This window comes from Coturnix japonica, chromosome Z (genome assembly GCF_054131305.1).
Source record: "Coturnix japonica strain WE chromosome Z, WE-NBRP24, whole genome shotgun sequence".
NCBI classification, from domain to species: Eukaryota; Metazoa; Chordata; class Aves; order Galliformes; family Phasianidae; genus Coturnix; species Coturnix japonica.
Genome location: NC_140702.1, coordinates 44,068,582 through 44,094,579, shown reverse-complemented (window position 1 = coordinate 44,094,579; position 25,998 = coordinate 44,068,582). Strand labels below are relative to the sequence as shown.

General features: G+C 36.8%; 1 protein-coding gene across 19 annotated transcripts in view; it reads right to left on the bottom strand.

Moving 5' to 3' along the window:
• The window catches only part of NFIB (nuclear factor I B), a 256,034-nt gene that overhangs the window by 13,622 nt on the left and 216,414 nt on the right, over positions 1-25,998 (bottom strand). For 7 of the 19 annotated variants that reach the window (XM_085527978.1, XM_032441238.2, XM_085527976.1 and 4 more), the window contains exons 7-8: positions 23,325-23,456; positions 20,655-20,839 (exon numbers count right to left, since the gene is read on the bottom strand). In XM_085527978.1, the coding sequence (XP_085384104.1) occupies positions 20,655-20,839; positions 23,325-23,456 (317 nt within the window). Of the gene's footprint in view, positions 1-6,941; positions 7,025-10,507; positions 10,674-20,654; positions 20,840-23,324; positions 23,457-25,998 lie in introns of all 19 variants that reach the window. The other 12 variants (XM_015849009.3, XM_085527970.1, XM_015849007.3 and 9 more) reach the window with 3 other exon arrangements.

The following is a 25,998-nucleotide window of genomic DNA, read 5'->3' as shown; positions in this document are numbered from 1 at the left end:
AAATGTATGAATAAATGGTATTTGGCTGATAATAAGCAGAAAAATATTAATACTCTAACCTTAGTGTTATAAACATTTCTATGTGCTTAGGTCTAGTTCAAAAATCAGGCGAGTACTTAGTTTTCAATAGAACCTGACTGCATTTGCAATATGAGGAAAGCAGTTTACACTACATTTTAATAAAATCAGCTCCTGCACTAAATTGTGATATTTTTCCCACAGTATAAACGAAAACTTTCCATATGTGCAGTTAATGCATTAAAGTTATCAGTAAGAACTCCAAAAAGAGCTTTTCAAATCCATGTCATTAGTGTCTGTTAGTACTGGCATACATCATATTAAATACAATCATACATAGCACAACACCAACACATACACATATAAATACTGATGTGATAGTTATAGAATGCATACATTTTACATATGCTATAGACCTACTGCATGCACATATATGTGTAGACTAATGTTGGATGAAGTCTATAACTAGTGTAAAGTGTAGTGCTTTTTGTTGCACCAGCCATGCCTCCTTGTAGTACTGTCAACACAAACCACTGCAGGTCTGCCTGATAATTGCATATATAAAAAGCAGGATGGCATCAGCTGCACTTAAAACCACTTTCCCCATGTTACATTCTGTTGCTTTGCATTCCTATGCAGGCTAACATAACTGTGGTGTTGTCTTTAAAAGCTAACCTGCCAGGAAAATGGTTTTCTTTTTTTTCAACCTCACATAAAATTTCCTCTCAGAAATGACTGCTGCCTGGAGACCATGATGTCTAAGAAAACAGTCCAAGATTTAGAAATATACATTTGAAAGTATTTGGAAATATCCCTTTCAAAGTCATCTGCATCCCTCACGTGCTGTTGAGTGCTTTCTGGGTAAGAGGTCTGGAAGGGCTTAAAAGGCCTCAGCGAGTCCTGCCTGCATTTGATGGAAGATGTCTGCTTACAGCAGCAGCAGGAGCACTGCCCTTGGAGGACATCCAGACAGCCCAGTAGGGAAAGCCTGAGAACACAGGCCTAACGTGAGTACCTAGCTTTGGAAAGATGAGGGGCACTTCAGTACAGTATTTTGAGCACTACGTTTTGTCTGGAGTCATGCTGAAAGCTTTCTGGCCAGTTGCAGTCCTCAGAGTAAATTGACTGACTTCTAAAATTATACCACAGTGTTAACTGCAGATGAGAAGGCAATTCACTCTCACCCGCAATAAGCCACCTAGGAGATGTTTGGAGCAGGAAATATGAAAGGGAGAGGCAGGAAACTAGTTGCAGTCTGCTTGAGAAAACTGAGATTCCTTAGGAGAAGGACTTAAGAAATAGTCCTCATGAGACAGTTAATAAATGCTGAAAAACATGACTAGCTTTCTCATAAATATGCTGTGGTTGCAAAATAAATGACTTGATTTTGCCACTTGTGATGTGGCAGAAGCCCCTCCTAGAAGTATGCTGGAAGTGGCCTGCACTTCAATCCCATAGCTTCTCCATCTCCAGGCAGGCAAGCAACAGTAACACCTACCCACAAAATACCAGCAATGACATTTTACTTCTCTCTCACTTAACCCACAGGAAGAAAGAACATGGATCCGTACGCTGAGGAGCAAAAGTGTGCCCAGCTTTGCAGTAGATGGGGAAACCTGACATGCAGCCTAATCTTACCCCAGTGTGCGGAGCTGTGTTTGGAGTTTGCAGTCCCTGGGATGTGCCCTTGCTTGTCCAGTAGCAGGGAGCTCAAAGCCTGCCGGAAACTGCACCACCTGGCCTACAAATATTTCTCCAGAAAACAGTGCAACTCCCTTACTAACTCAACAACATCATGGAAATGGGCCAAAGGCCCAGGTAGCAATGGAGTCAAGCACTACCTCCCTGCTCCTGTTTTGCCCTCTGTAAAACACAGGGAGAGTGATTTTTGGTTTTTTCCAGTGCTTTCCAGTACTTTGAGACAAACCAATATGAAGCCCTAGCCAAGAGACAGATCTCGCTATTTCTACCTTTTCAGTTTGAACTGGGCACCTTCCAAGTACAAGTCCTACAGACTTTTAACTAGGGAAATCTTACCTACATTATAATCCCACAGTCAACAGCTCAATCTCTAATCATCTGAATAATTTCAGAGGTTAACATTTAAGCAGGATTTGTGTTTTCCCATTGAAAGAGTGGCCCATCAGATTCATTTCAAGTCTCTGTGATGACTAGTGAAAATGGGTAAGTATCTTGGAGACTGTAATGTGAGATTCTGCTGTAGTTTCTGCTAGTTGGAAAAAAGCTCATAAAGCTGAACATTTGCATATTGTCATTGTTTTGGCTAAAACTTCCTTTAAATGTGTTTCCTTTTCAGCAAGCATATGTGAAAACTGACCTCTTATCCATTTACATACCTCCCTGGTGTTCACATGGCCAAGTTTTACGTCAAACTGTCAATTATGATGAGGGACACAATAAGAGCAGCTTAAGTGTTGATAACCTGTTTCCTGGCTTTACTGAGAATTTCTGGTTGAGAGTCCACTTGTGCTCTTTCTTTCAGCTCTGCTGAAAGCAAAAGCAACATTCACCTAAAACATTTTAAAAACAGATACTTTACTTTCAGTGGGCATTTAAATTTAAAACTTTCATGATGGACAGAATAAGGAGAATCTCATTTTGATCTCTGGGATTCAGTAACTAAAGGATACATCTGGAAGGAACTACTTCCTATCAAAGGAGCAGGGCAGTCTCATACTAGGAATCAAAAAGCTATCTGCAGCTTTCTGATTTTGCTTTTAAGAGATCTCAAGTGTTTCTTATTACTGTGTACACTGCAAATGTATCAGTCATAAATGTCATAGCTGTGTGAATATCATGCATACCACACAGAAACTCTAAGCTCTAGTGAAAACTATGCCATTTTGTTAATCAGTGCATAGACTGGAGGATTCTATCAGTTCACTGACAATTGGGCTGGCATTAGTTAGGAAAATTTACCATGACAGTAAAGTTTTAGAGACATTGTTTGCACAGACCTCCATATCTAACCAGTTTATATTTTCTGCTTTAAAATACAGTCAGGAATCTCAGGCTCCAAGGTGCATTAAAATGAAAAAAAAACAAAAAAACAAGAAAAACAAAACAACAACAACAACAAAACCTCAAGAAAGAAAATCTGCTAATTACATGTCATTACATGTCACAGAAATCTTATTCTTTGTGAATCAATTTGTCTGTGCTTCCGATAAATATAAGTGATGGTCTGTCTTGTGATCATCTATCCATCCATCTCTCAATGTTGCATTCACAAGTAAGGTCCATGACTACTATTTTTGGCAACACTCTGTGTATACAGCCAGAAACAACATCAACCTTTAGCTGAGCATCTATAGTCTGAACTGACAGAACTACCTCAGTTTTCTGGTTCATCCTCTAACTTAGAAACTGTAGATCCTCAGTAGATAAATAGGTAAACAGTGACCAAAACAAATAAAGAATAGAATGGGAGAAGATACTTCCCTACCATCGTGAAGATTATCCAACCTTTCCTTTATGCATAGTTAGTTGTGTCTCAGCAAAGATGATGAACATTGAGCACTGGACTCATTTTCATGAAATAACCTCACCAATCACCAGAAGCAAAACTAAGAAAAGTGGTCTGACTCAGTTATAGTTCCTGTCACTTCCTTTCCCCTCATTAGGAATCTCTCCCTACAATTGCATTATCAACACTTGACAATACTCAGAAGCTGACGCTGAACTGAGAAAACCAAACCAAGTAGTCATTGATGATTTGTAATAGACATTTTTGGGAAGCTGTCATCAATAGTGATAATAATATGCTAAGACCAATATAACTTTATAGCTGCCACTTGAGCAAGATAATTGTTTTTTAACTATTAATGTCATCATATAGAAGTATCTGGCATGTCAAGTCAAGTAGCAGGAAGACCTATGAGTAAATACGCCAGAAATCAATCTGCAGAGTTACAAATTCTCATTAGATGCATGTCTTCCTGATTAAGACAGCTTGCTAGGTAATGCATACAACAGCATACTTTCAAAGTATCCAGATCACTAAACGCAAACTGTAACCATAGGTGTCACTGCTTCTTTCAAAATTGTATTTAGTACTACCCATCTAAATGCAATTATTCCAGGTAGTTTTACTGTATGTACATATGTATATACCATATACATATATGTACTATATGTATGTATTTTATCAGAAGTTCCAGCAAACTACTACTTTGACAAAATGCTCTGTAAAGTATATTGCAAACTGTATTTGTAACTTTTTAATGTATTGAGGTTACTGTACTTTATGTAGGTTACATCCTGTTTTTTTTTTAACAACAGAAAGGTATTCAAGAGTAGATGCCAATATTTCTCATAACCAGAGAGAATAAATCTCCATAAAGACTCCTCCAATGAAGTAAAAAATGTGGTGGTGACAATATTTATTCTTGTGGGGTCAATGTATGTTATAGGGTATGGTGAATGCTTAAAGGACCTCTCTGGAACTAAAACCATTGCCTTTCTAATTTAGAATTTCTCTCAGCTAATACAAAATGATTGATTGCCTTTATTTCATGTACCTCTTGATTTTCCTTTCCATTCATCACGAGATGTTTTAAAGCAAATGCATTTAAAACTGGCCACAGGAAGAGTGGTCTCTTTTAAATTGTTATAAAGTAATGAAAGGACATAGTAAATCAATCTAATTCCTGCCTCACAAAGGATAACCTTTACTCTATTGAAGTTTTGACAATTTCAGTGCTGTGCCACACTTTCTAGGTAATAAACATATACGGCATTATCATCTTTGAGATCTCTTTAGGATTTAAGTGGGTGAAGGTGACTTATATGCACTTATGTGCTTGCACTTACCCACTTGGAAAAGCTTTATTGTTAAAGCAGTCTCTTCTTTCACTTGGTTTAAAGCAATGCACACTATTCTCTAATTTTCTAGATATTTGTGTGTGTAACCATTCACACACACATACATCAAACACTCAGGCAAATGTACACCTATATTCATTGTTTAAGTTACAAAAGAATAAAGAATTCATAACAAAAGTGAAACCATAACACAATTTTTTTCAGTCTACTGGTCACCAACTGATGTTTTGGAATTAACATGGCAAGAGTATGAAGGAACATAATTCAGAATGGAGAACACTGGTTTCACACAGTGTTTATGAAGTGTGTCGGAGACCTAACTTATTTTCACCTTTCACCTAAGCCATTTGGCCACACATTTTACCAAGAAAAGGGGTGTAAGATGTAGTGTATGTGAACACTAATAACAGGGATTGCCCTCACATTTACATTCCTAAGATGCGGCTATAATCTCCGAATTTATTTGTCTAAACAAAGCCTAAAATATGTTGGAAGCATGAAATAAGCATTATATAATGTACATATAATAATCCCAGCCAACAGAAAATTAAGTGTTCAGCCACCAACTTCAAGGCACGTGAGAAGAAGCTTGTAATTCTTTCAGTGAACCTGGAGGTAGGTGGAATAGATTTAAGAAGTAGCGAATTTTAGGAAAAAAAAATAATAATTGTCTATATATGCATATGGAAAAAAAGCTGCTTGTGCAAACTAATTGGGTGTCAGAGACTTTTCAAAGGATACTCTGTAAAATATCACATGGAAAAAAAAAATCCAGAAATAACAATGTACTTTTTAAAAAGAAAGATCTTGTGTGCATATCAAATAAACTGTGTATAATGACATTGTATAGCTTCAAAAATAATCATGTTGTAGTAACTATAACACATTTCATAATGCAGTGATCTTTAGAGTAAACAATACATCAGTGAAACAACTGATGGCAAAACCAGTTGATTTTATATTTTTTAAGTGCATATAGCTGTTTCCTGGGAGATCTTGGTGGTTAACAAATAAGTTGGCAATGTGTCAACTGTCTTGAATATCATCTTTAAGATTTTCTGAGATTTTCTTTTGCATGCGGTGACCTCAAAAGCAGCCATACCGCTACCTTGCCCTGGGATTTGGGTAGAAGGAGGGGGTTCCAGGTGAAGCACACATCTGCTACATCATGGCAATCACAGAAAAGACTGAGGGCCATTTAACAGCTCATTTTTTACTGCCACATTCACTGTTTTCCTTGTAACATTTTGAATGGTGCTAATTTCAAACTCCTCTCCTGCTAAGATACAGGAGCAACACAAACACATATCATAAAATATGGTGATGCTCTAAGGTGTTGAAATTTTTTCCTGTTATTACCAGTGTAGGATTTCTGTGTATTCGTGGCCTTGAAATTTACTGTGGATATTTGGTTTGTAAGCTATTATTAATCTTGGCTGTATATTTTCACAGTTTGGATAGCCATTTCATTTGCATTAAATTTGCAGTATTAACAAGATGTGAAATTTAAAATGCTTCCTGAAGCATAAATGATATAAGAAACTAGAATAAAACCATGTTTTTCTCACATTTGAGATCTGCAGATCAATGTAAACTTATTAAACTGGAAACTGGTATGTGTTGTACTGATAATTTGGGTTTATATTTAATTTTCTAAAAATAAAAAGCAGAAATGTTGCCTTAAACATTTAGAAAATGCTTTCAATGTAGTGTGAAAATAGTAAATTGAACTATTCTGTTTGAAAATTTTGCTTCTAAATTATTATTTGATCCTCATATATCTAATTCTCATTCCTAAAAGCCAATTAAAGATTGCATATATTAGCTCTCAAAAATTGCAAAATGGAAGAAATATGATTAGAAGTTCCTTAAGACGGCATAAATCTAAGAAATAAAGCATAATCTACATTCATGTTTCTGAAGTGATTCAGTATAGGTTTGAATAAACTACACCTTCCGACGACAAATACTGAAAATTTTAAGTTCCCATTCTAATCCAAGATAACAGTGGCAGAACGTAGAAAGGTAATATTGCAAAAACTTCTCTATATTGTTACACCTATGTGAAACTTGCCCACCTGTTGCTGGTGTAGGAAGGATGGGTCTCTTGGGCTTAGTCCCACATATCGATTGGCTTGGGATGTGCCTGAAGCTGTGTAGGCTGATTAAGGAAGAACAAAACAGATTGATAAAGATACCAACCTATCGTAACTATTACCCTGTGCAGGTACAGTACAGATATCCAGAGTTATGATTTTGCAATATATAGGATGTGTCTATTTTTTCCTTCACTTAGGCTTTAGTAGAATGCAAAAGAAAAGTTGGACCATAGTCAGAGGCATGTGCAAATTCCTACAAACTTCAATGGAAGCTGCATGCATAAATCAGTGTTGACTCTTGTTAAATAAAAGTTTGTCAGAACAACACAATTTTTTTGACAACTAATTAAATAATATATATATTTGAAAGAATTTCAAGTCTGGTTCTCATTTCCATTACACCAGTCTAGGGCACCAGTGAAATTATTGAGATGTTAATGTGAGAAAAAATGTAAATATTAATTATTGTGGTTTTACTGCTCCTCATGTCCTTCACCAAACTGTAAGAGAACAACAAAAATTGAAAACAAAAAATCAGTCTGGTATGAAATTACTCTTTAAAGTCCTTTGTAGAAAAGGTACAATCTCATTAGTAGTTCTGTGAGATGGGAGATAACTTTTACTGTGAAATATGGTATTAAATATTCAGCTACTTTATGCATCAGGAAACATTTTCCCAGCAGGACAATTTAAGAAAGTTTGTTCCTTCTGTGCTACAAAAACTAAAAGAAATCCATTTCTGAGGAGCAAGAGGATGGCAAGTGCTATGATTCTTCACCTGTAGACCACGTTCCTGTCTGGTCTGTCAATAATCCCTAAAAACTATTACCTTCTCATGGCTTTAGGTGGTGCTTAAAAAAAGGGGTAGGTGATCTTACTCCACTTTCTCACATGGAGATGTCCACACTGCATCTCACAGCACAGTAGCCTGGAAATTTGTTGGCAGACAAAGCAGAGCTAATCAAATTGAACAGGCGTACAGAAGTATGCTAGTGAGGATCTAATTTGTATTAAAGTTACAAGGCAATTACAAGCAAATGATATCTGTCACTTAAAATAAATAAATAGATAAACAAACAAACAAACAAAAAAAAATAATTAAAGACTTCCTATGTTAAAAAAGGCTTTCTTGGAAAACCATCATAAAAACGAACCAGATACTGAGAAGGAAATTATGATGGAGGTCATAGCGCTCCTTAAGTATTATAAATTTGATAATATTTTCAAATATTATCAAAGCAATTCTGCTGTTTTACTTCAGAATAAAAAGCAGTGTTAATCATTTGTCATATAATTCTCATCACACCAGTAATAAAAACTTGCTGGCCAGGTGTATGTTTTATTTATACTTACACGTTTTGAAAGTATCAATAATTTATTACAAATAAAGGTAAAATTATGCCTTGGAACAAACTTCAGGCTCAGTCTTTCCACTAGGTTAACACTTTACCACTTCCTGTGGCAGGTAAGTTGAGGTTGATAATGCAGTCTGTATAGATTCATTTTGTACCAGTAGGACATAATACCTCATTTTTGCTATTTAATTCTCCAGCAAGTCATGTTCCTTCACTTATTTTTCTCTGCCAGTCACCAAACCAGTTTCAGTAGGGTTTACCAAACAGAAACACAATTGCACTGCTCTCAGAACCATAGTACTTTGAATATGTAGCATGATTATGCTATTTTGTGCAGAAGTGGCACATTCCAATAAAATGTGTATGCTTTATTACTGCGACTTCTACACTGTTGTGACAGTCATTGGAGCTACTGCTGGAGGTACTGCTACACTGGAGGTACTGCTGTGGAAGCAAGAACAGGCCTTATTTCAGTTATCCAATGAAAGATTTACTAATGTTCACAAGGTAATTTGTGAGCCAAAGTTCCAATGAAATTTAAGCAAAACTGGATGTAAACTCAATTTCAAAATTCAATCCATTTTTTTTTTCCTTTAGTAGTAAGACAGCAATTAATGAACGGGTTAGGATTGCTGTCTTCTAACAGTCTTATGGTCAGACTACCAGAAAGCATCCCAGTGCACATCCTGACACTGTGTTTATTCTTATTACCATATGTTTAAGAGATTCTGACCTAATCTGAGACCAATGCTTGGTACGCCTACAGCCATGTCAAGCAGGAAGGAGAATGTGATGTTGAATAGTTGAAATGATGTATTAACCTGTTGTACTCCAACCTATTCTATAACAAAAATTTACAGCAGCAACTTCATGTTTGCTGCTAAAACCAGCTATTCTCAAGAACTACAAGAACTGGACCATATGACACCAAACAAGATACAGATACACTGTGCCACTAAACTCTTCTCAGTAACCTTCAGTTATACTAAAATAATACCTAAAACACGGGCACAAATCTATCCATATGAGGATATAGGTAAGCAGTAGTTTGTCCAAGATTTACTATAGTATTTTTATAATAAAAATTATAACCATTTTTACTCCTTTAAATCTTGCCACTCACATGCATTTGAGTGCTGTTTCTGCTTCATATTCTAATGAGGTGGTTTGAGGTAGTTTATATGTTTTAAAGAGGATTTTGTGGTCTCAGTTAATGCCAATCCAATAGTTCTGGAATAGAATCATACTTCAAAATCTCATTATTTCTAAAGCAACTCGGTTAAATGTAGTTGGTCCTAAAGAGATTCTTATTTTTAACAAATTAGGTTTCTTCCAAATTGATGAGAAGTGACTCATCACATCACATCACATCTAATAAATACTGGTAGCATATCTCCAGTCTGAAGAAAAGTTCAAAGACAATAGATGTGCAGAAGATAAGTAAAAGGTAGGTCAGTGCATTACTGAGAATAAGATGAAGAGTAAAATAGAGAAAAAATTACCCATTGCCTAGTAATATCTTTGTTCTTATTCCCAAAACTGCAGTTCCATTGAAGAAAATAGGGTAAATAATCTGGTCCTGAACATGTAGTAAGAAGAGCATAAAACTTGAAAGCTTTTGTTTTTTAAATAAATGAAAAGAACAGGGGATCGACTATCCACTTCAACAATGTAAAGAAATGGAAATTTTCTTTTGCCATGTCATTTATTTTTGCTAAAATTGACACAACCTATATCAGTATGCAACTCTCATAGCTCGGATTCAGTTTGCATTGTAAAAAAGGGTTGATTTCTGTAGGAAAAGCTCATTGAGGAGCAAATCATCCAGTCTGTGTTTGGAATTCCATCTGCGGATCATTGTAAAGCCTTGTTGTCTGGGTGTGCTTCTCAATGTCATTCCAACGTCCACCTTAAATGAACTATCATGCTTTCTTTTTCTTGAATAGTGGTCAAATGTGCAGGCTTTCCCTTTTCATTTTGTTTGCCATGTCACAAATGTTATTTCTTGCAACATGATGCATTGGTTGAAATTTGGAGAGGAAAAGCTTGCAATCAGATCATGTATTTGCTCTCCATATAAATGATGAGCATCCACTTGGTCAAATAGTAGGAAAAGGCGCCTTTTTCTGGCCTCAAATTGGTATTTTTAATCTTTGATGGACATTTTTTGTTTCCTAGAGAAATACTTACTGGTTGCTGTAGGTGAAGATGCCTCACCTTCAGTGGATGTAGTGATGGGCTTAGTATCTGTCATGGTCAGGGTCACAGGTCGCACCGCACTGTGATGGGGAGAGGGTGCCAAAACTGGAGTAAAATGGCCAGGCACTTTCCCTACTACTTGACCACTGCTGTTAGGCTACAAAACAAAACCAAAAGAATTGTTTGTGAAACATACATATTGCGTTTAAGGCACCTACCCACCTATTATAGGGGTATCCAGAACGCCCATCGCTGTAGTACTGCATGCTGGAATGTGGTGTTTTAATAAACCTATGAATTCCTATGAGATATTTTCATCTGACAGAAAAGCTCTCCTCAGATAAGTATTACATATTTAGTAGCACTACCTTTCAGTGAGCTTTATTTCATTCCAGATGTAGCATATATCAGATTGTTTCAAAACATATTTGCCATTCACACAGCTGTGAACCACACTAAGTCCCACGATAACAAGATTAAACTGACCAGGCATAAGCCCTGATGTGCTAACTATTAAGAGCAAATGAATGATACAAAACTTCTATTTCCACGTGCCATACCACTCTGGCTTGGATTGTAACCAAGATTTGACCACAGCTGTCTGCAGAGATTACACATACTGGAAGGCTAAATAAGTGTTCACGTTTTGGAGTAGGAGAGAGGGCTGGGATACACTAACTCTACTGCAAATATCATAACTTTTAGCAAAAAAGAAAGCACCTATCAAAAAGCCTTCTTCACAGAAGTATTTAGTAATGGAAACTCTGCAAGTTGAGACCACGATAAAGCCACATCATTCACAGATTCACAGGATGTGAACAACAAGAGTTGATCTGCATGTGACCTTATGACACAGGTCATCAGGGTAATATTCTATTCTCTTCAAATAGGTGCATCTGAATTTGGCAGTGTTCATTGGTAAACGTATGTGTTTACACAGTGTTTAAACACGCCTTAGACATTCTGCATTAGTGTACATACTCTAATGGTAAATATGTAGCAGCAGAAATCAGCAAGTAATGTAGTCATTTCAGCAGCAGCTGACAGCTTTTAAACTGATTCTCTACTCTGTGAATTGAAAGTATTTTAAAATACTGTCGTACCAAATAAAAAGTATTGAGAATCTTATTAGCAAAAGGATATTCTCAAATGTGAAATTACTCAGAGAAATAAATGGACTGATAAAAGACCTGATTCAACTGATACACTGCAAGGTTAAAAGAGGTGAATGTGACTATATTAGTAAAATAATAACTGTGGGCTGAAACGATTTCTGCAAGTATGTGTTGAGCACAAACAAACAGAAGAGGAAGGAAATATTTGGAAAGTACAGGAAGTATAAACCAGGGGTAATGGAATGAAATAGAGAAAGAGGAAATCTAAAATGAATAGCAGGAAAAACTTCCTGGCAGCATGATCTATGAGACTCTGCAAACAGCCCCACTGTTTCATTCTTTAGAACACCTAAAACTAAACTAGAAAATGTAAGCACAAATGGAGACCAGTCTGGTGTTCACAAGAATACTGAGCAGCCAGCAGATTACTTCTGCCTCTAAAATCACAAACCATAGAGGGGAAGGTAAAAGCCCAGATATGATGAGAAAAGGCCAACAAACTACACCCAAATTAAACTACTCCCACTGCTTTCAAATGTAAACAGGTTACTTCCTAAACTTAGCTATATGTTGATAGGGAAGAGATTGGGCCAGAGCAGCCATGCAGTTCCAAGATCTTGTAAAATTAAGAACTGGGTGATATTTATCACTATATTATTGGCATCCCTAATTGCTTAAACTGAACACTTACTACCAGGAGTTTAGTAACAGTTTGGTGAAAGAGAATCAGCTGTCAAGGTACCTTCAGAATAAGGAAACAGCACTGTTTCAAAGGAAAGGAATGACAGAACTTTCACATTTACCCAAACAATTAATATGTTACCTAGACTTTTATTCACTGGGTGAAACTTAGTAGTTAAATAGATCCCTATTACTCTACACACCTTAAATGAAAATGACATGCAAAAGAATATACACTGGGTATCTTCTTGAGAAAAATTTACTCAGCATCTAATACAAATTGAATATTAATACTACAGAAAATAGTAGTATATAAAATATGTGTAGATATGTTTGTTTTCTTTGAGATCTATCATAGCAGTGGTTTAGGAAATTTTATCTCATAGGCTCTGCTTTAAAAGCCTAACAACATCTAAAACTATGTTTCTTGGTGATCATTAATCTGACTCTACTTGCTTTAGAAGAAAGTGAAAATTTTAACTAATTTTAATTCAGAAAAACTCTAAGAGTTACCCAACTTGCTTTCTGCTTTGGACTGAACATTTGGCATGCATTTGGGAGCCCTGCTGCATCAGTAAGCCCCTTCTCCTCCCTGCTACCAAACCATACATGCAGCCCACTGTAGGTCTCCACTGCATCTGGTAACTTCTTAGTAGAGTCATAGACCTGTGACTATGGGACTACCTTACGATGCTTAGCTCATGTGGCATGCTAGTGTACCCCAGAAACAACTGAGATTCCCTTACTAAAACAATCTGCTTTTATGATATGCTAATGAAGAATATTCCAAGGAATTTATGGATTGAATCAGCAGTGTCATTAGCTTCCAAAAGCAGTTCTGTCTCCAAAGCCAGACTCAAATTAATTAAATGGACACAGCTGGAATACAGGACAGTTTACAGCAATGTATCACCTTCTACTGTTCCCTAGAGATCCCAGTCAGTAGGTTCACATGGACTCCAGCTTTAGTCCATATGCATATGGTTCAAAACAGCAAACCTTTTTCTCACTGGATTACAAGAAAAAGAAAGAATATACTTTAAATCTATTTGCATGTAAACATTTTCACCCTGCAGAACAGAACAGCAGTACACTTGTACGTAATACAAATTATAGACTCTAGTTCCAGATTTCCCTGAAGAGATTCTTCAGACTAATGCTTTACAGGTGAAAAATCAACTGTTACCATCAACTGAGGCATCAATACATCTGCGCAATAGATTCACAAACAGAATGATGAAGCCTGAGGCATAAACCTCAAGCAAATTACAGGAAGGCAGCTGTGTTAGATAAAAAAGCTGTGTATTTGAAAATGAGAGAAAGAAGGAAACACAATGCCAAATTTAGCCCCAGCTTATATAGTCCTACACTTTTTATTGTTGGATTAGACGCTAACTTGATTTTTAGATTAGTGTTACATTTTTTAATATCACACTATCTTGAATTATCACAGATAAGCTCATTTAAATGCTCAGAGCCACAGACTGTCTTAAATATAGCATAACTTAACTCAGACAGTTAATATCTGATTGTAGTACACACAATTTCAACAAATCCTTAGGTCTGAAGTCAGAAAGCAAACTAGTAACACATATTAATATAAACTTTATTAAAATCAGAAGTTAGTGTAGCAGGTTTCGCTGCTCGGATTTTGTTAACAGATTTGTAACCAGTAGTCAATCACACTCCCCTTGGACTACTATTCACAGATTTTACCAAACATCAGAGCCTTTATATTGTAGGTTTTCAGTTGTAGTTTTGAACAGTGTTTTGTCATATAGCTCACCATTTCTAGCACTAAAAAAAAAAAAATCTGTTTGTTGCCATATTAAAGCTGCAATACTAACACCTGCAGATGAGACACCCAAATCTAACGGTAATATGGGATTAGTATGACAACAATTCACATAAACAACTAAGTTGTTTAAATAATAACATGTACTTTGTTTTTAAACCACAATTCATTTTTATTAATTTACTGTTCTAATATAGCTACTTAGAGTACTGCAGCATGTGTTTCAGAGAGAATTTTGGGACTTAATAAAAATCATGTTACTCCAGCTAGACTTTACTCTTGAGGAGCAGTCTATCTGCATCTCTGAACAAAAGCTTATTAAGAGAAGCAGTGTTTCCCAAGAATGTTAACTGATTACCACTGAGAGATCTACCAGTGAGTGTAATCTTGCCACGCTGGGTCTGCTGTGTTTGGAAATCCTTTATCACTTGCATCCTCTTGACAGTTCAAGTCCCATGTGGGTGGTGAATAACAGGGCAAAACTGTCTACAGTAGTGTGCTTTTGAGACTACTGGATGAATTAATTTTGTTTATGAAAATGCAGATGAGTCAGTTCTGTATACTTTGGTCCACTGTACAAAATATTTTAAGAGTTATCTACTGGCCACATCTCTGAATTTGGAATTCATAATTAATAGTTCTGTTTGAAAGTCCATTTTATTGTGCTCTGTGGAGTCTACAGGGGTTATGGATGTTTCAGAAAATCTACATTTAAAAGGAATTAGAAGAAATATCTTCTATTTTTCTACTTCTCCCCAACATCTTTTTTTTTTTGGTAATATGATACAAACCAAACCATCTTCAAAGGTAGAAGTTTTTCATAGGACATCTTAATATTATATTGCCTGTATCCCTGTATTCGTTCCGTGGAAGTCAGGTCAATAGCACAGGAGCTGTTTTCATCAAATGGGTAGAAAAATACACGCTCAAGATATTGCCTATCTGGGTAACACATCACAATGTCTTGACGCTCTTCTAATCATTAAAAAAAAAAAAAACAAACAAAATTATTAACAAAACACTGCCACTGAGACTGTAGAAGGCACTGTAAGAGTTTCTCCTTGGGTTGAACCTCGGGAATTCTGTAAAATATTTATAAAAACAGCAAGGTTATGGAGACTTTTCTCCTGTACACTTTATGGCCTTAAGAGAAAAAAACATTTATAGCCCATTTATAGTGCCTCTCTCCTCTTTTCTTGAGGATGCATCGCACTAGACTTTCCATAAAAATCATAGAATCACAAGGTTGGAAAGGACCTACAAGATCACCCAGTCCAGCTGTCCTCCCATTACCATAGCTGCAACAAACCACTAAACTGTATCTCGTAGCTCCTCATCCAGACGCCTTTTGAACACTGCCAGGGATGGTGACTCCACCACCTCCCTGGGCAGCCATTCCAGTGCCTCAGTAATTGACTGCTACAGCACATCCTACACAGACCTCACTGAGAGATCCCACACAAAAGCTTCAGGAGGTATGACACGCAGCTACCTGTCTGTCTGGAGGAATTAGCTTCAGAGAAAAAAAAAAAAAAAAAAAAAAAAAGTTATTGCCAGTTCTTGGCTGACAACATCATATCTGTATTACTTTCTGAAAGAAATAAGGGTGTTGACTTTGATCTATAAAGTTCTGAATCTCATCCATTTGAGAAAACACTTTTCTCTTAACACAGAGCAGCTGAAACTGAGAGCAGCTGCAGAGCTTTGACGTCCATTGTTCAGATATGGATATTGTAAGATTCCAGAAGAATCCTCCATTCTGAACAACAATTCTACCCATGAGTTAATAAAATGTGAATTATTTGTTGACATAAAAATTAAAGGAAATACTCACTTTTCCTTGGATATTTTCTTTAACTGAACAAGCCATGTTATGCAGGCATGGGAAACTGCTTTGCAGGTAAATGTTCAAAAGGTATATTTGGACTTAATGGCATTTTATGTAATCCAGAAACTTATAGCTGTGTATTTATTAAACTAAAAATGAGTAAATAAATACAAAGTAATTATTTAGAATTGCAATTGTATCTGTAAGTCCTTTGTCAGCAGGAACCTGAACTAGTACTCTCTGCCTTCCAATTACAGTTAAAACCATTAAATTGTTTTATTTAATCTTTGATGATTTCTTAAAAATTCTGACGTACGCCTCCCCAAGAGGCTGAAACTATGTAATGTCAATAAATAAAGTTTCTGGCTATCCCATGGAAATTGCATGCACATATATCATTTGTGGCAGCTTACTCGGCTTTTTCTCCTAAGAACCAACAGGGAACCCCTTGCACAGCCCAAAGAAAGCCTCACAAGGATTCTCTCCTCACTGCCAGATTACTGAAGATATTGTACTGAAGAATGACTAAGTATCTGCCTGGAATTCCATAGAAGTGTATGCATGCTTTGTTGAACAAAAATTGAATATCCCAATCAGTTACAAGAGGAAAACAAGCAGCCTCACCAGCTTCCAGCAGCAACTCTTCTCTAGCAGTTCAGATATTTCTGTCTTCAGACAAAAATAACACTGTTAAAACATAAAGCTACAAACTGGCCCACATTGCTACAAATTATGTTTTAATAACCTGGGAATTTTAGTCAGTATTTTGATAGGTTTACTTGCACCACAGTATATAACAAATGTGAGGCATTATTTTAAGAGGAAAAGAGTCAGATAATTAACTCATACAAACTGGAAGCAGTATTACCATGCCACTGAGATCAGCACACTTCACCAATAATATCACAAAATCTGGAGGTTACCTGTAAACTGTGCCCTTCATAATTCAAGCCCAAAGAGTCTGCAAGAGTGTATAATTCTGTTTGCTTGGTTCAGTAAAAAAAAATAAATCTCACTGATAACAATATTCACCTTCAGCAGGATTAACCTTAACTGTTTGCATTACTGCCATATCCTTCATCTCACTTGTAGACCCCATCTCCTCTGATTCACCACACCTCAATCAGGAAATGATTCTATTTAATTTGATAGAATATTAAGTTTACAGCCGTTGGATTTGCCTTCAGCCACACCATTTTTGGTGTGCTTGATGGTTTTGTTCCTTTATATTGTTTCATGCACTCTCAATGCATTTTAAGTGTTTGTGAACATGAGCACACACACAGAAGGTAAGTTTTTCGAAGCATTCAAACATTTGGCTGCAACCATTCAAAAAGGAAATACATGCTCAAAATCTGGAGTGAATTTGAAGACCACAATATTCTTTAGATGGATAAATACTGTAGGTAGATTAGACATATAACAAGTGATTCATTTTTTATGAAGCATGTAAGAAGCAACCAGTATCAATTTAACCAGAGTGACCAAGACCCCATCATAGTACCAACACATATTCAAACACAAAATCTCATTCACTAATATGATAAGCTAAGATGAAAAAGTTAAACACAGTTAAAAGATCTCAGCAAAATTACTTAACTAGTGGAAAGTGCATTAATTCTCAGGATCTTGGGAACTTCTTAGATTCCCAGTCACAGGCCGGTTGAGCTCTATATCTGAAGAGATCCATTGCTGTCCAATACATTTGTTTATATATTCTCCAGATTGAATAGGGGATAATAAATGGAAACTCATGAAACTTAAAGCTATGGTTCTTTTGTTTAGGACCATCCCTTGTTGCATCATTTTTCACTGCAGCCAAAGGGCCTATCTGAACTTCCTGACTGTTCGTCACACATAATTTGGGGTACTTAACATCGTGTCAAGAAAATTGCCCACTGTTTCCCCCAGTGGAAACCGATGGGAGTTCTATAGCTTTAAACTAATTTTACTTAAAAGTATTTCACTGAATAGCATGACTGTCTCACTATAATCAGTGCAGCACTAATGTAATTAATCTCAAAATTGCTGTGGGGAGTACAAGGCATCTCAGTTGCTTGTCGTAACAATCTAAATTAGTGTATTACTGAAAGATGTTGGGAAGGAACAGTTCATTTTAGGTAAATGCTGTCAGGGTATCCATTCTTTCTATTTCCAAAGCTGAAATTAAAACTATCATCATAGTTCTTCTTTTGAAATCCAAATGAATATGTTTTGAGGTGGGAAAGTATAATTAAATTTGATGTGGTATTCCTACAGATGCAGTTTTGCATTTTATAATAATTAGATTTATTTGAATAAAAATTCATGTTTTATTTAGGAAAGAAAAACTGGTTTGGCTCAAAGCACACCATTGTATCAGAACAATTCCTGTTTGTCACTGAAACTTCTTTTCCTAAGCAACAAACAATAACAAACAACAACAACCAAACGAATAACAAAAAAACCCAACACATTCTTGTTATTTTACTGGTTGTATAGCCATCCTTTAGCTGCTCTGTTTGGAGATATTTTTACTGCGTGTGCAACAGGCAATATCTGAGATGTGAACTTTAAAGAATTAAATTTAAAAGAGATTTCAGTAATAATATTGATTAATTATAATAAATTGCAGAGAATAGCTGGTGCAGATGCCTGGAATCCCATACTTGGTGTTGTTTAACCCTGCCCCCTCTTCTCAGGAACTAAATCAAACATCAAATGAAATGAAAAACATTAGCTTAATATAAAGGTTATGAAAGGTGACAGAAGTAGTAAATTGAAGCCAATTTGTCCTTTATTCCCTACAGTGCCACAGCACAAGATTAGGAAATGTTTTCAGTTCACTACAATTCTGAAAGGATCAGCAGAGTAAAATTTTGCCTTTCAAGGTTTAAAGATTAATCTTTTAACTACTGATAAGGTAAGAGAGTAAAACTCTTCTTGGGCAAAGAGTTGAAAGTGCTTCTTCCTCAGTGAATGCAGTTCGCAATATGAAAATCAAAAGACAATACATTTGTCAACTGACTGAAAGTCATATACTTCTTTTACTTGATGTGCTTTTTCAGTGATGATCCAAGCCAGAACACTGAACAATCTGAGATTATCACCTAATCTGCACTTTTAATATATATAAGAAATGAAAATGTAAGTAAAACAAGCACTGAATAATTAAAGAAACACATAACACTAAGGGCCTGATTTTAATTTGCATAATTTTTCCCGTAATAGTGCCTAATTAAGACATCAGTTAAAAAAAAAAAAAAATCCAGTAGAACTCTTAAGATTTTCCGCACTGAATTAACATTAAGGACTTTTAATGGATGTCTTAATTAGACTTTGTTATTCATGGAAATTTTACACAAATTGAAATCAGGTTCTGCGTGCAATGTTCCCAGCTGAGTCTCAGCAAAAATGCTATATGGGACTGAAAGACTTTCAATTCATGCACAGTTAGCAATTTGTATTCTGTAGCTGACATACCCCATTTTCACTTTTTGGTTTAATTTGCATTAATACTGTAACCAACAAAAATCACTTTGTTAAGACCCTCTGTCAAACTAAGTTTTAGTTTTATGGACCCACTTTTTTCTTCTTTTTTTTTTTTTTTTAATACATAGAATGTCATGCAGCTGGGTTGGAGCATTTGCCCATGGGCACAATAGCCACAGTGACCTTCTGAACAGCCCAGAGGGGCCTTATTTGTTATTCAGTATAGAAACTTTGATTCAGTCTCAAGTTCTACTGCTCTTGTGCCCGAAACACATACTGAAAGGTCTGCCATTATTTTGGGGGGAAAAAACCATCAACACAACAATCTCCTCACCCTGATAAGACAGCCTTTCCAAAGGAACCTAATTCTTAGGAGCAGGAAAACCTGCCTGCTGCCACTTCAGTGCATTCCCAAGGCTCTCCCAAACACATGCTAGTGCACAAGCTACAGGACTCCACAGGAGCATTTCAGACAAAACAGCAAAACCAGATACCAGCCCAAGCTGCAAAGATTACATTACGTTGACACTGGAAATACTCCAAGCATTGACAGACCAAGACTCAGCTGCACTTTATCCCATAGTGCAGATCACATGTTAATGCTGTGTGCTGATGCTATCATGGAAAGCAGTTTTGCACACAGTCCTTTACAAATTACTTCTCTAATGAAAACCACGTTAATTTTCAATATCAGAGACAAGCCTGGATGAGTGTAGAAGCCAGAAACTCATCTGTTGCAGCATGTTCTCTACAGAAGGAAGGAAAAACAAGTCCAAGGATCTGTACTGTGCTCACTAAATGTCTTTACATCTGTGCAATGTCAGGTGTCTATGAAATAGTGCAAGCACTACCTTGCCAGACTTTATTTGCTGGTCTGCAAATATACATGTATGTATGTGCATTTGTGCAAATGTGTGTGCATGTATCAGCAGATGCCTGGCTCCACCTCTGTCCTGACACTCAGGCCACAGCAGCACCCAGCCTGCAGGAGGGATGTGGGATGAGGATTGGTGGTGTTGGTGCTGGCAAAGCACTCAGTGCAAGCATTTTTCTTTTGCTTGGCAGAGCAACAGCAAATCAATATGACTATTTTGCTCCTTTTATTACACCATGCCAAATAGGAATAAGTGCTCCAGCTCCCAGCTTTCTCTGAGAGTAGAACTACTGAGATATCGGTATAAACACCTTGGAAGAGATACACATTCCTCACTGGATTGTTTTTGGAGTGTTTGCATGGTTTTACAGTACCTGGCTAGTCTGCGGACTGGACGGGTCGTAAGAAGGTACATAATTCTTCAGAGTATCCTGAGGATTCAGGTGGGGAGGATATCTGATCGTTGGATGAGAGAAGTAACTAGATGGGGCAGGAGGGAGAATAGCTTGTGCTGGAAATGGCAATGGTGAAGGTGAAGGTGGAGTTCTAGTTGAGATGACTGGAGAAGATAAAATAAAATTAAAATTACTTATCATGTTGTTTCTTCTAAAACTCTTCACCTCTGTGTTACAGTAAGAAAAATAAGAAGTCAGTTATAAACCAGCACATTGTATTCTTGTTTCATGGCATCCTTACAGAAAACCTTTCATGTCCTCCCTTCACACCATCCCAGGCAATGAAAAGCATTTCTCTTTCAAATTCATAAATAGAATAACTTGCTTTGATTTTGTGGGTTATGCCTTCATATTATTTTTTTATAATTGTTTTTCTTCAGGCAGTAATTATTCTCTACCATAAAACACTTCAATATAAAATTTTCCAATTTGTAACCTAAATAAACAGACTAAATATTTTACTAAATAGATAAATCCTACGCTTTCATTCACATCATTCCAACAGAAGAGAACACAGTCACCATGTCTTAAGAAAACAGTGATTCATCACAGTATCATACTCTACCTGCTTCATGTGGGGATGGGTAGTAACTATTCAGTAATAAAGCCATGAATAATTAACTGACCTTTGTGAAAATGCTAATGAACATTCAACTTCAGGGCCTGGGAAACCAGTCCATGCAATGAAAATATCTCTGGCAAACAAAAAGGCTTGTACGCTGTACATATTTTTCTTTACATTCCCTTTTTTCCCAGCCCTTACAAACACATACTTCTCTATCTATAGACTATATGTCATGTCTAAACAACCAGCAGTGTTTTCATAGTGAAAGGAATGTACAGCATGTCCTGCTTTGACTGCTTCTTCCGGCTGGAAGTGGAGAGCGTTCCTCTCCCGGGCTGCAGACACCCGCTTTCCCCCTTGCTGCACTGCTGGTGGGCACCTATATGTGTCTTGCTAAAAGAGGGTGCTGACTTCAGTGAAAATAAAGAAAAGACAGCACTGTGCTGATTTTCCTTAGTGGGAGGGTGCAAAATCTGATCTGTGCAAGCAGGTTATTTTACTAACTGTTCAAGAGGATCATCACATTTCTGTAGTGTATCAGCACAAGCACGCCAGCAGTGCTCTTCTGGGCTATCTCTGATATCTTTGCTTTTTTTCAGCTTAATCTTTAAGTGGATTTCTATTTTTGAGATGCAACCAAATGAAAGCTTGGCCTTGCTAGAAATGTTCCAAAATTGCTATACTTTGTAATCAAAACCTTGCAAATCCCCAAAACACTGCTCACTGACAGAACAGAATATGCTGTACAGATAGCAATCAGATCTCCCAGTGAGTAAATAGCTGATCTTCAGAATTAGGTTACAATTATATCTTGCTATTCAAGCACACACACCTAAAAATTATACACTAAAGCAAATATAAGTGTCAACACATAAGTGTGGGGTCAAAAATAATTACAGAAACCTCTTCTGAGACAGATTCGTTTTATTTTAATCACAGCCCCATCAACTCAGTTAACTTATAAAATCTTATTTACTTCTCTGTCATGGGAACTGTGCAAAACAAACTCAAATGAGTAGGAATACATCTGTTTCATCTCACACGTCATCTCCATTGTGATTGAGTATGGTGGAAATCCACACAGACCACAATATGTCCAGGCTTCTTCTTGGATATGTCCTCTTCACAACAGAGGAAGATGTTAAGGGGAATGTAGTCCTTACATGAAAATTAAAGGACAAAACCTCTAAATCATGGAGAAATTACAAAGGAGAAACTTCTCAAAGTAGAACTGCTTGTTAAAGAAAAGAAGGTGCTGAGATTTGCTTCACTCTTCAAAACATCCAGCTTTGCTTAAGAAATTAAACTCTTTCTAAGCAGTGTATAGGGAGATGTGATGAATCACTGAGGGAAGACTTCTCTGTACTGTGTTCTCATCTGAAGAATCAGGGTAACTCACCTTTCAAATTAAGCGGAACCTGCTGATGGAATTTCCCTACCTTTCCTATTAAGCCCACAAGATAACATGCAATCCCTTACGGTTCCTTTACACTGCAAGTGAAGTTTTAGTACAGATTTACTGTGGTATTAAAAATCAAAATTAAAAAAGCTGAAAATCATCACAGAGAATTTGAAAGAAGCACCGGTACTTCCTTCATGTAATAAATATAATGGTGAATTCTCTTTCGTATGAAATCTTACCTATTCTTGTATCTAATAACAATACATTCATAGAAACAATGCTACTACTTCTAATAATAACAATGATAATAGTAAAAAGAATGCAAGTAGAAGGAGGAGAAACAGAGAGAATTTTTCCTCTACCACTTTCTTTATTCAGTTTAGATCTAATCCTAAATTCTTTCCAGTGTCTTGCAGCAGTCAGACTACCTGAATTACCTTAACGCAAGTCTCTGCAAGGTTACCACAACCTCTGCAACACATTCAATTCTGTTCCTGTCCTCACTAGTAATATAAGTGGTGTTAGGTGTCTATATAATCCCATAAAAAGGCATTGCTATCACACAGTAGGAAAAATCACAAGTCAAATAGGGAGGAACTTCTTCCTCCTCTGTAGAGCTCACCACTCTGTGCAACTCCTGGGATTCCTGGGTGGTGATGCTGGGGAAAAGTGCTCAGTCTTGGCGAAGAATCCTGGGGAGAAGTAGGACTAAACAAAGGCTTTTCAGGTTTCTTCATTGTAGGAGAAGACATATCTGCAATAATAAGATAAAATAAAATTAAACAGAGCAATGATATTAATTAGAAGCCCACCTCAGAGCATGTGATTCTGTAAACTGTAGATCTTTATTTTTGCAGCTCTTGCACAAATATTGTTCAGTGACCCAGCTCCCCTACGACCAATAAAATAATTTTAAACTACCACTTTTCAACTGGTCTTTGTCCTCCAAAACAGAAACTACATTCCTTTCATAGCAGACAAGGCAAATAGCAAAGAAATGCATGTCTTCAGAACCTCCCTAGATACTTCTCAGCTTCCCACAACATCACCAAATCATCTGCTCATTCAACAGCCACACAACAGTTACTGCATTTTTTAATGGAACACCTACACTCAGGTGTGTAGGGTAACTGCCATGTACACACCATTTTATGGTATTTATTATTTTGTTATTTCAAAACCCTTCCCTTACCTTCAAAACCATACTGAAACAATGTAACCTTCCTAAGAATAAAGGATGTTTTAACTCCTCTCTTTCATGTTTTCCATGTGTCAAGCAGGGCCTTCCTACCTCTTCCTCCCAGTTTCCGTATCAACAAAACTTGCTACATGAAGGCTGTTGGCCACACTAGCAGGGAAAAGCAAATGAGTCCTACCATACAGGGTTACTGATATTGCCCCAAGCAAAAACACTGAATTCCTTCCAAAAGTTTAAATTAATTAACTTAACTTTGAATCAAATCTAATTATTTCAAAGTTAATTTTAATATTTTGTATAGGGCACAGACATACATCAGCATTTTAAGTGTGTTCCATTTCAAATCAATGGGAATAACTCATGTTTAAAGTTAAGCTCATTTCTTAAGTACTTTACTGGATTGGGGCCATGATGCAGCTGACTTTCCTACATAGACCATGTTCATCCCTAAAATGATTTTGGCACTTCTAATATTACTACACTGTACTGTGCTATTCTGAGGAACACAAAATCTTCTTGGAAGATCTCTGTAAGTGGGAACGCCCTACTGAGACCAAATCAGACCAAAACCTTCTGAAGTGACTGGAGTTTAAGTGAGAGATTTGGCCCTGAAATCCTTTCTCTCTGCCCTACAAGCACGGCTGAGCTCTATAGAGGTATTGCTGCCAGGCAGGACAGACTGTACAAGTGCTCCTCCACTACCCCCCTGCAACACCTCAACTGCACTTTGCCCATAGCTGGCACATCTGCTGGTTTCCCAGACATCTCGTCAGTGTACCCCCTCAGAAAGGCTGCTGAGAAAGGATCTTACTCAGGAAACTGCTCATCAGGAGCAAGGAATTGCTTTACAGCAAAGCAATCCATCACTCTTCCCATTTTAACAGATATGACAAAGGTCACTTTATGTTTTTTATTATACTGATCCGCTGCAACTTTCTGTTGTTATCAGAAATGCTGAGTTCTAATAGAGGTACCTCCACTGTCTGGTAAAAATTTCATTAATAAATTGTTGTTGAGAAAGAAAACGGAGGAATATTTTTGTTTCTTTGAATCCAACAGCAGACTGCAAAGATGAAATTCACAAGTGGTTACTGTTTGGATGAAACTTTATTCCGCTATGTTAGAAAATCCTTTTTAAAACATAAAGACAATTTTCTTAAAGTAAGTTTGGCATAACAACAACAAAGAAAGCACATTAATTCTGGAATTATTTTGAAATATTTCATTACGGTTTTATTTTGTGCTTGAGTGACAGCCCTAGCTTCTTAATATAAGCTCCTAGTTCCACACCTCCACAACAGAAGTGAGATTTTATGAGTCCTCATACAGAATCAACCAAATATTTTGTCTTTGTACCTTGGTTCACTGCATGAACACTCTGCCACTGCAGAAACACTGCAAAGACTGAGAATAAAAGAAGTGTTTCAAAGAGCTTTTAGGCACAGACTCTCACCACAGCCTTCAGTTCAACAGCTGTTACAGAAGATGTTGGTAACCATGTATCTTTCCGGCTAGAACACATATAGGCCATTGAATTTTTCTTCAAATTAAAAGCACTGGAACTGAATTTCCCAAAGGAAGAAAAAAACGGGTGTTGGAGGTGGAAAATCTCTTCCTTATGTGAAGCCCATATTCAGCAGAAGAGTTCATGTAAGAAGGAGCTGCCTAGCTCCTGAAGTTCTGCATGCGTCAGCATCTCAGATTGCTGGAATGCAGCAGAGATTTAATTTGGTCGGTGGCTGTTACTTCATTAAACAAGCAAAAGTTGTTGTGTTTTTTGAAACCAAAATATTTTAGTTTCTCAGAAGAAGAATGCCACATGAAGTGCAACATAATTAGAATATCCATTAACCCCCCAGAGGCATCACTAATGTGAAAAGAATCTTCTGAAAGGGAGACTGGTGACTATGATAGCACTAGCAGTTCCTTTAAAACTGTGTCATTTTATTCTGCCCCTATTTACAGGGAAAAGAACTGTAGTAAGCACACAGAAAACAGAGTGAACTGCAGACAAATGCAATGAAATTCTCATGCAGAAGGTTATTTCCTCGCTAAGGTGAATGCCACTGGTAGTCACTTGCAGAAAATTTAGCAATGG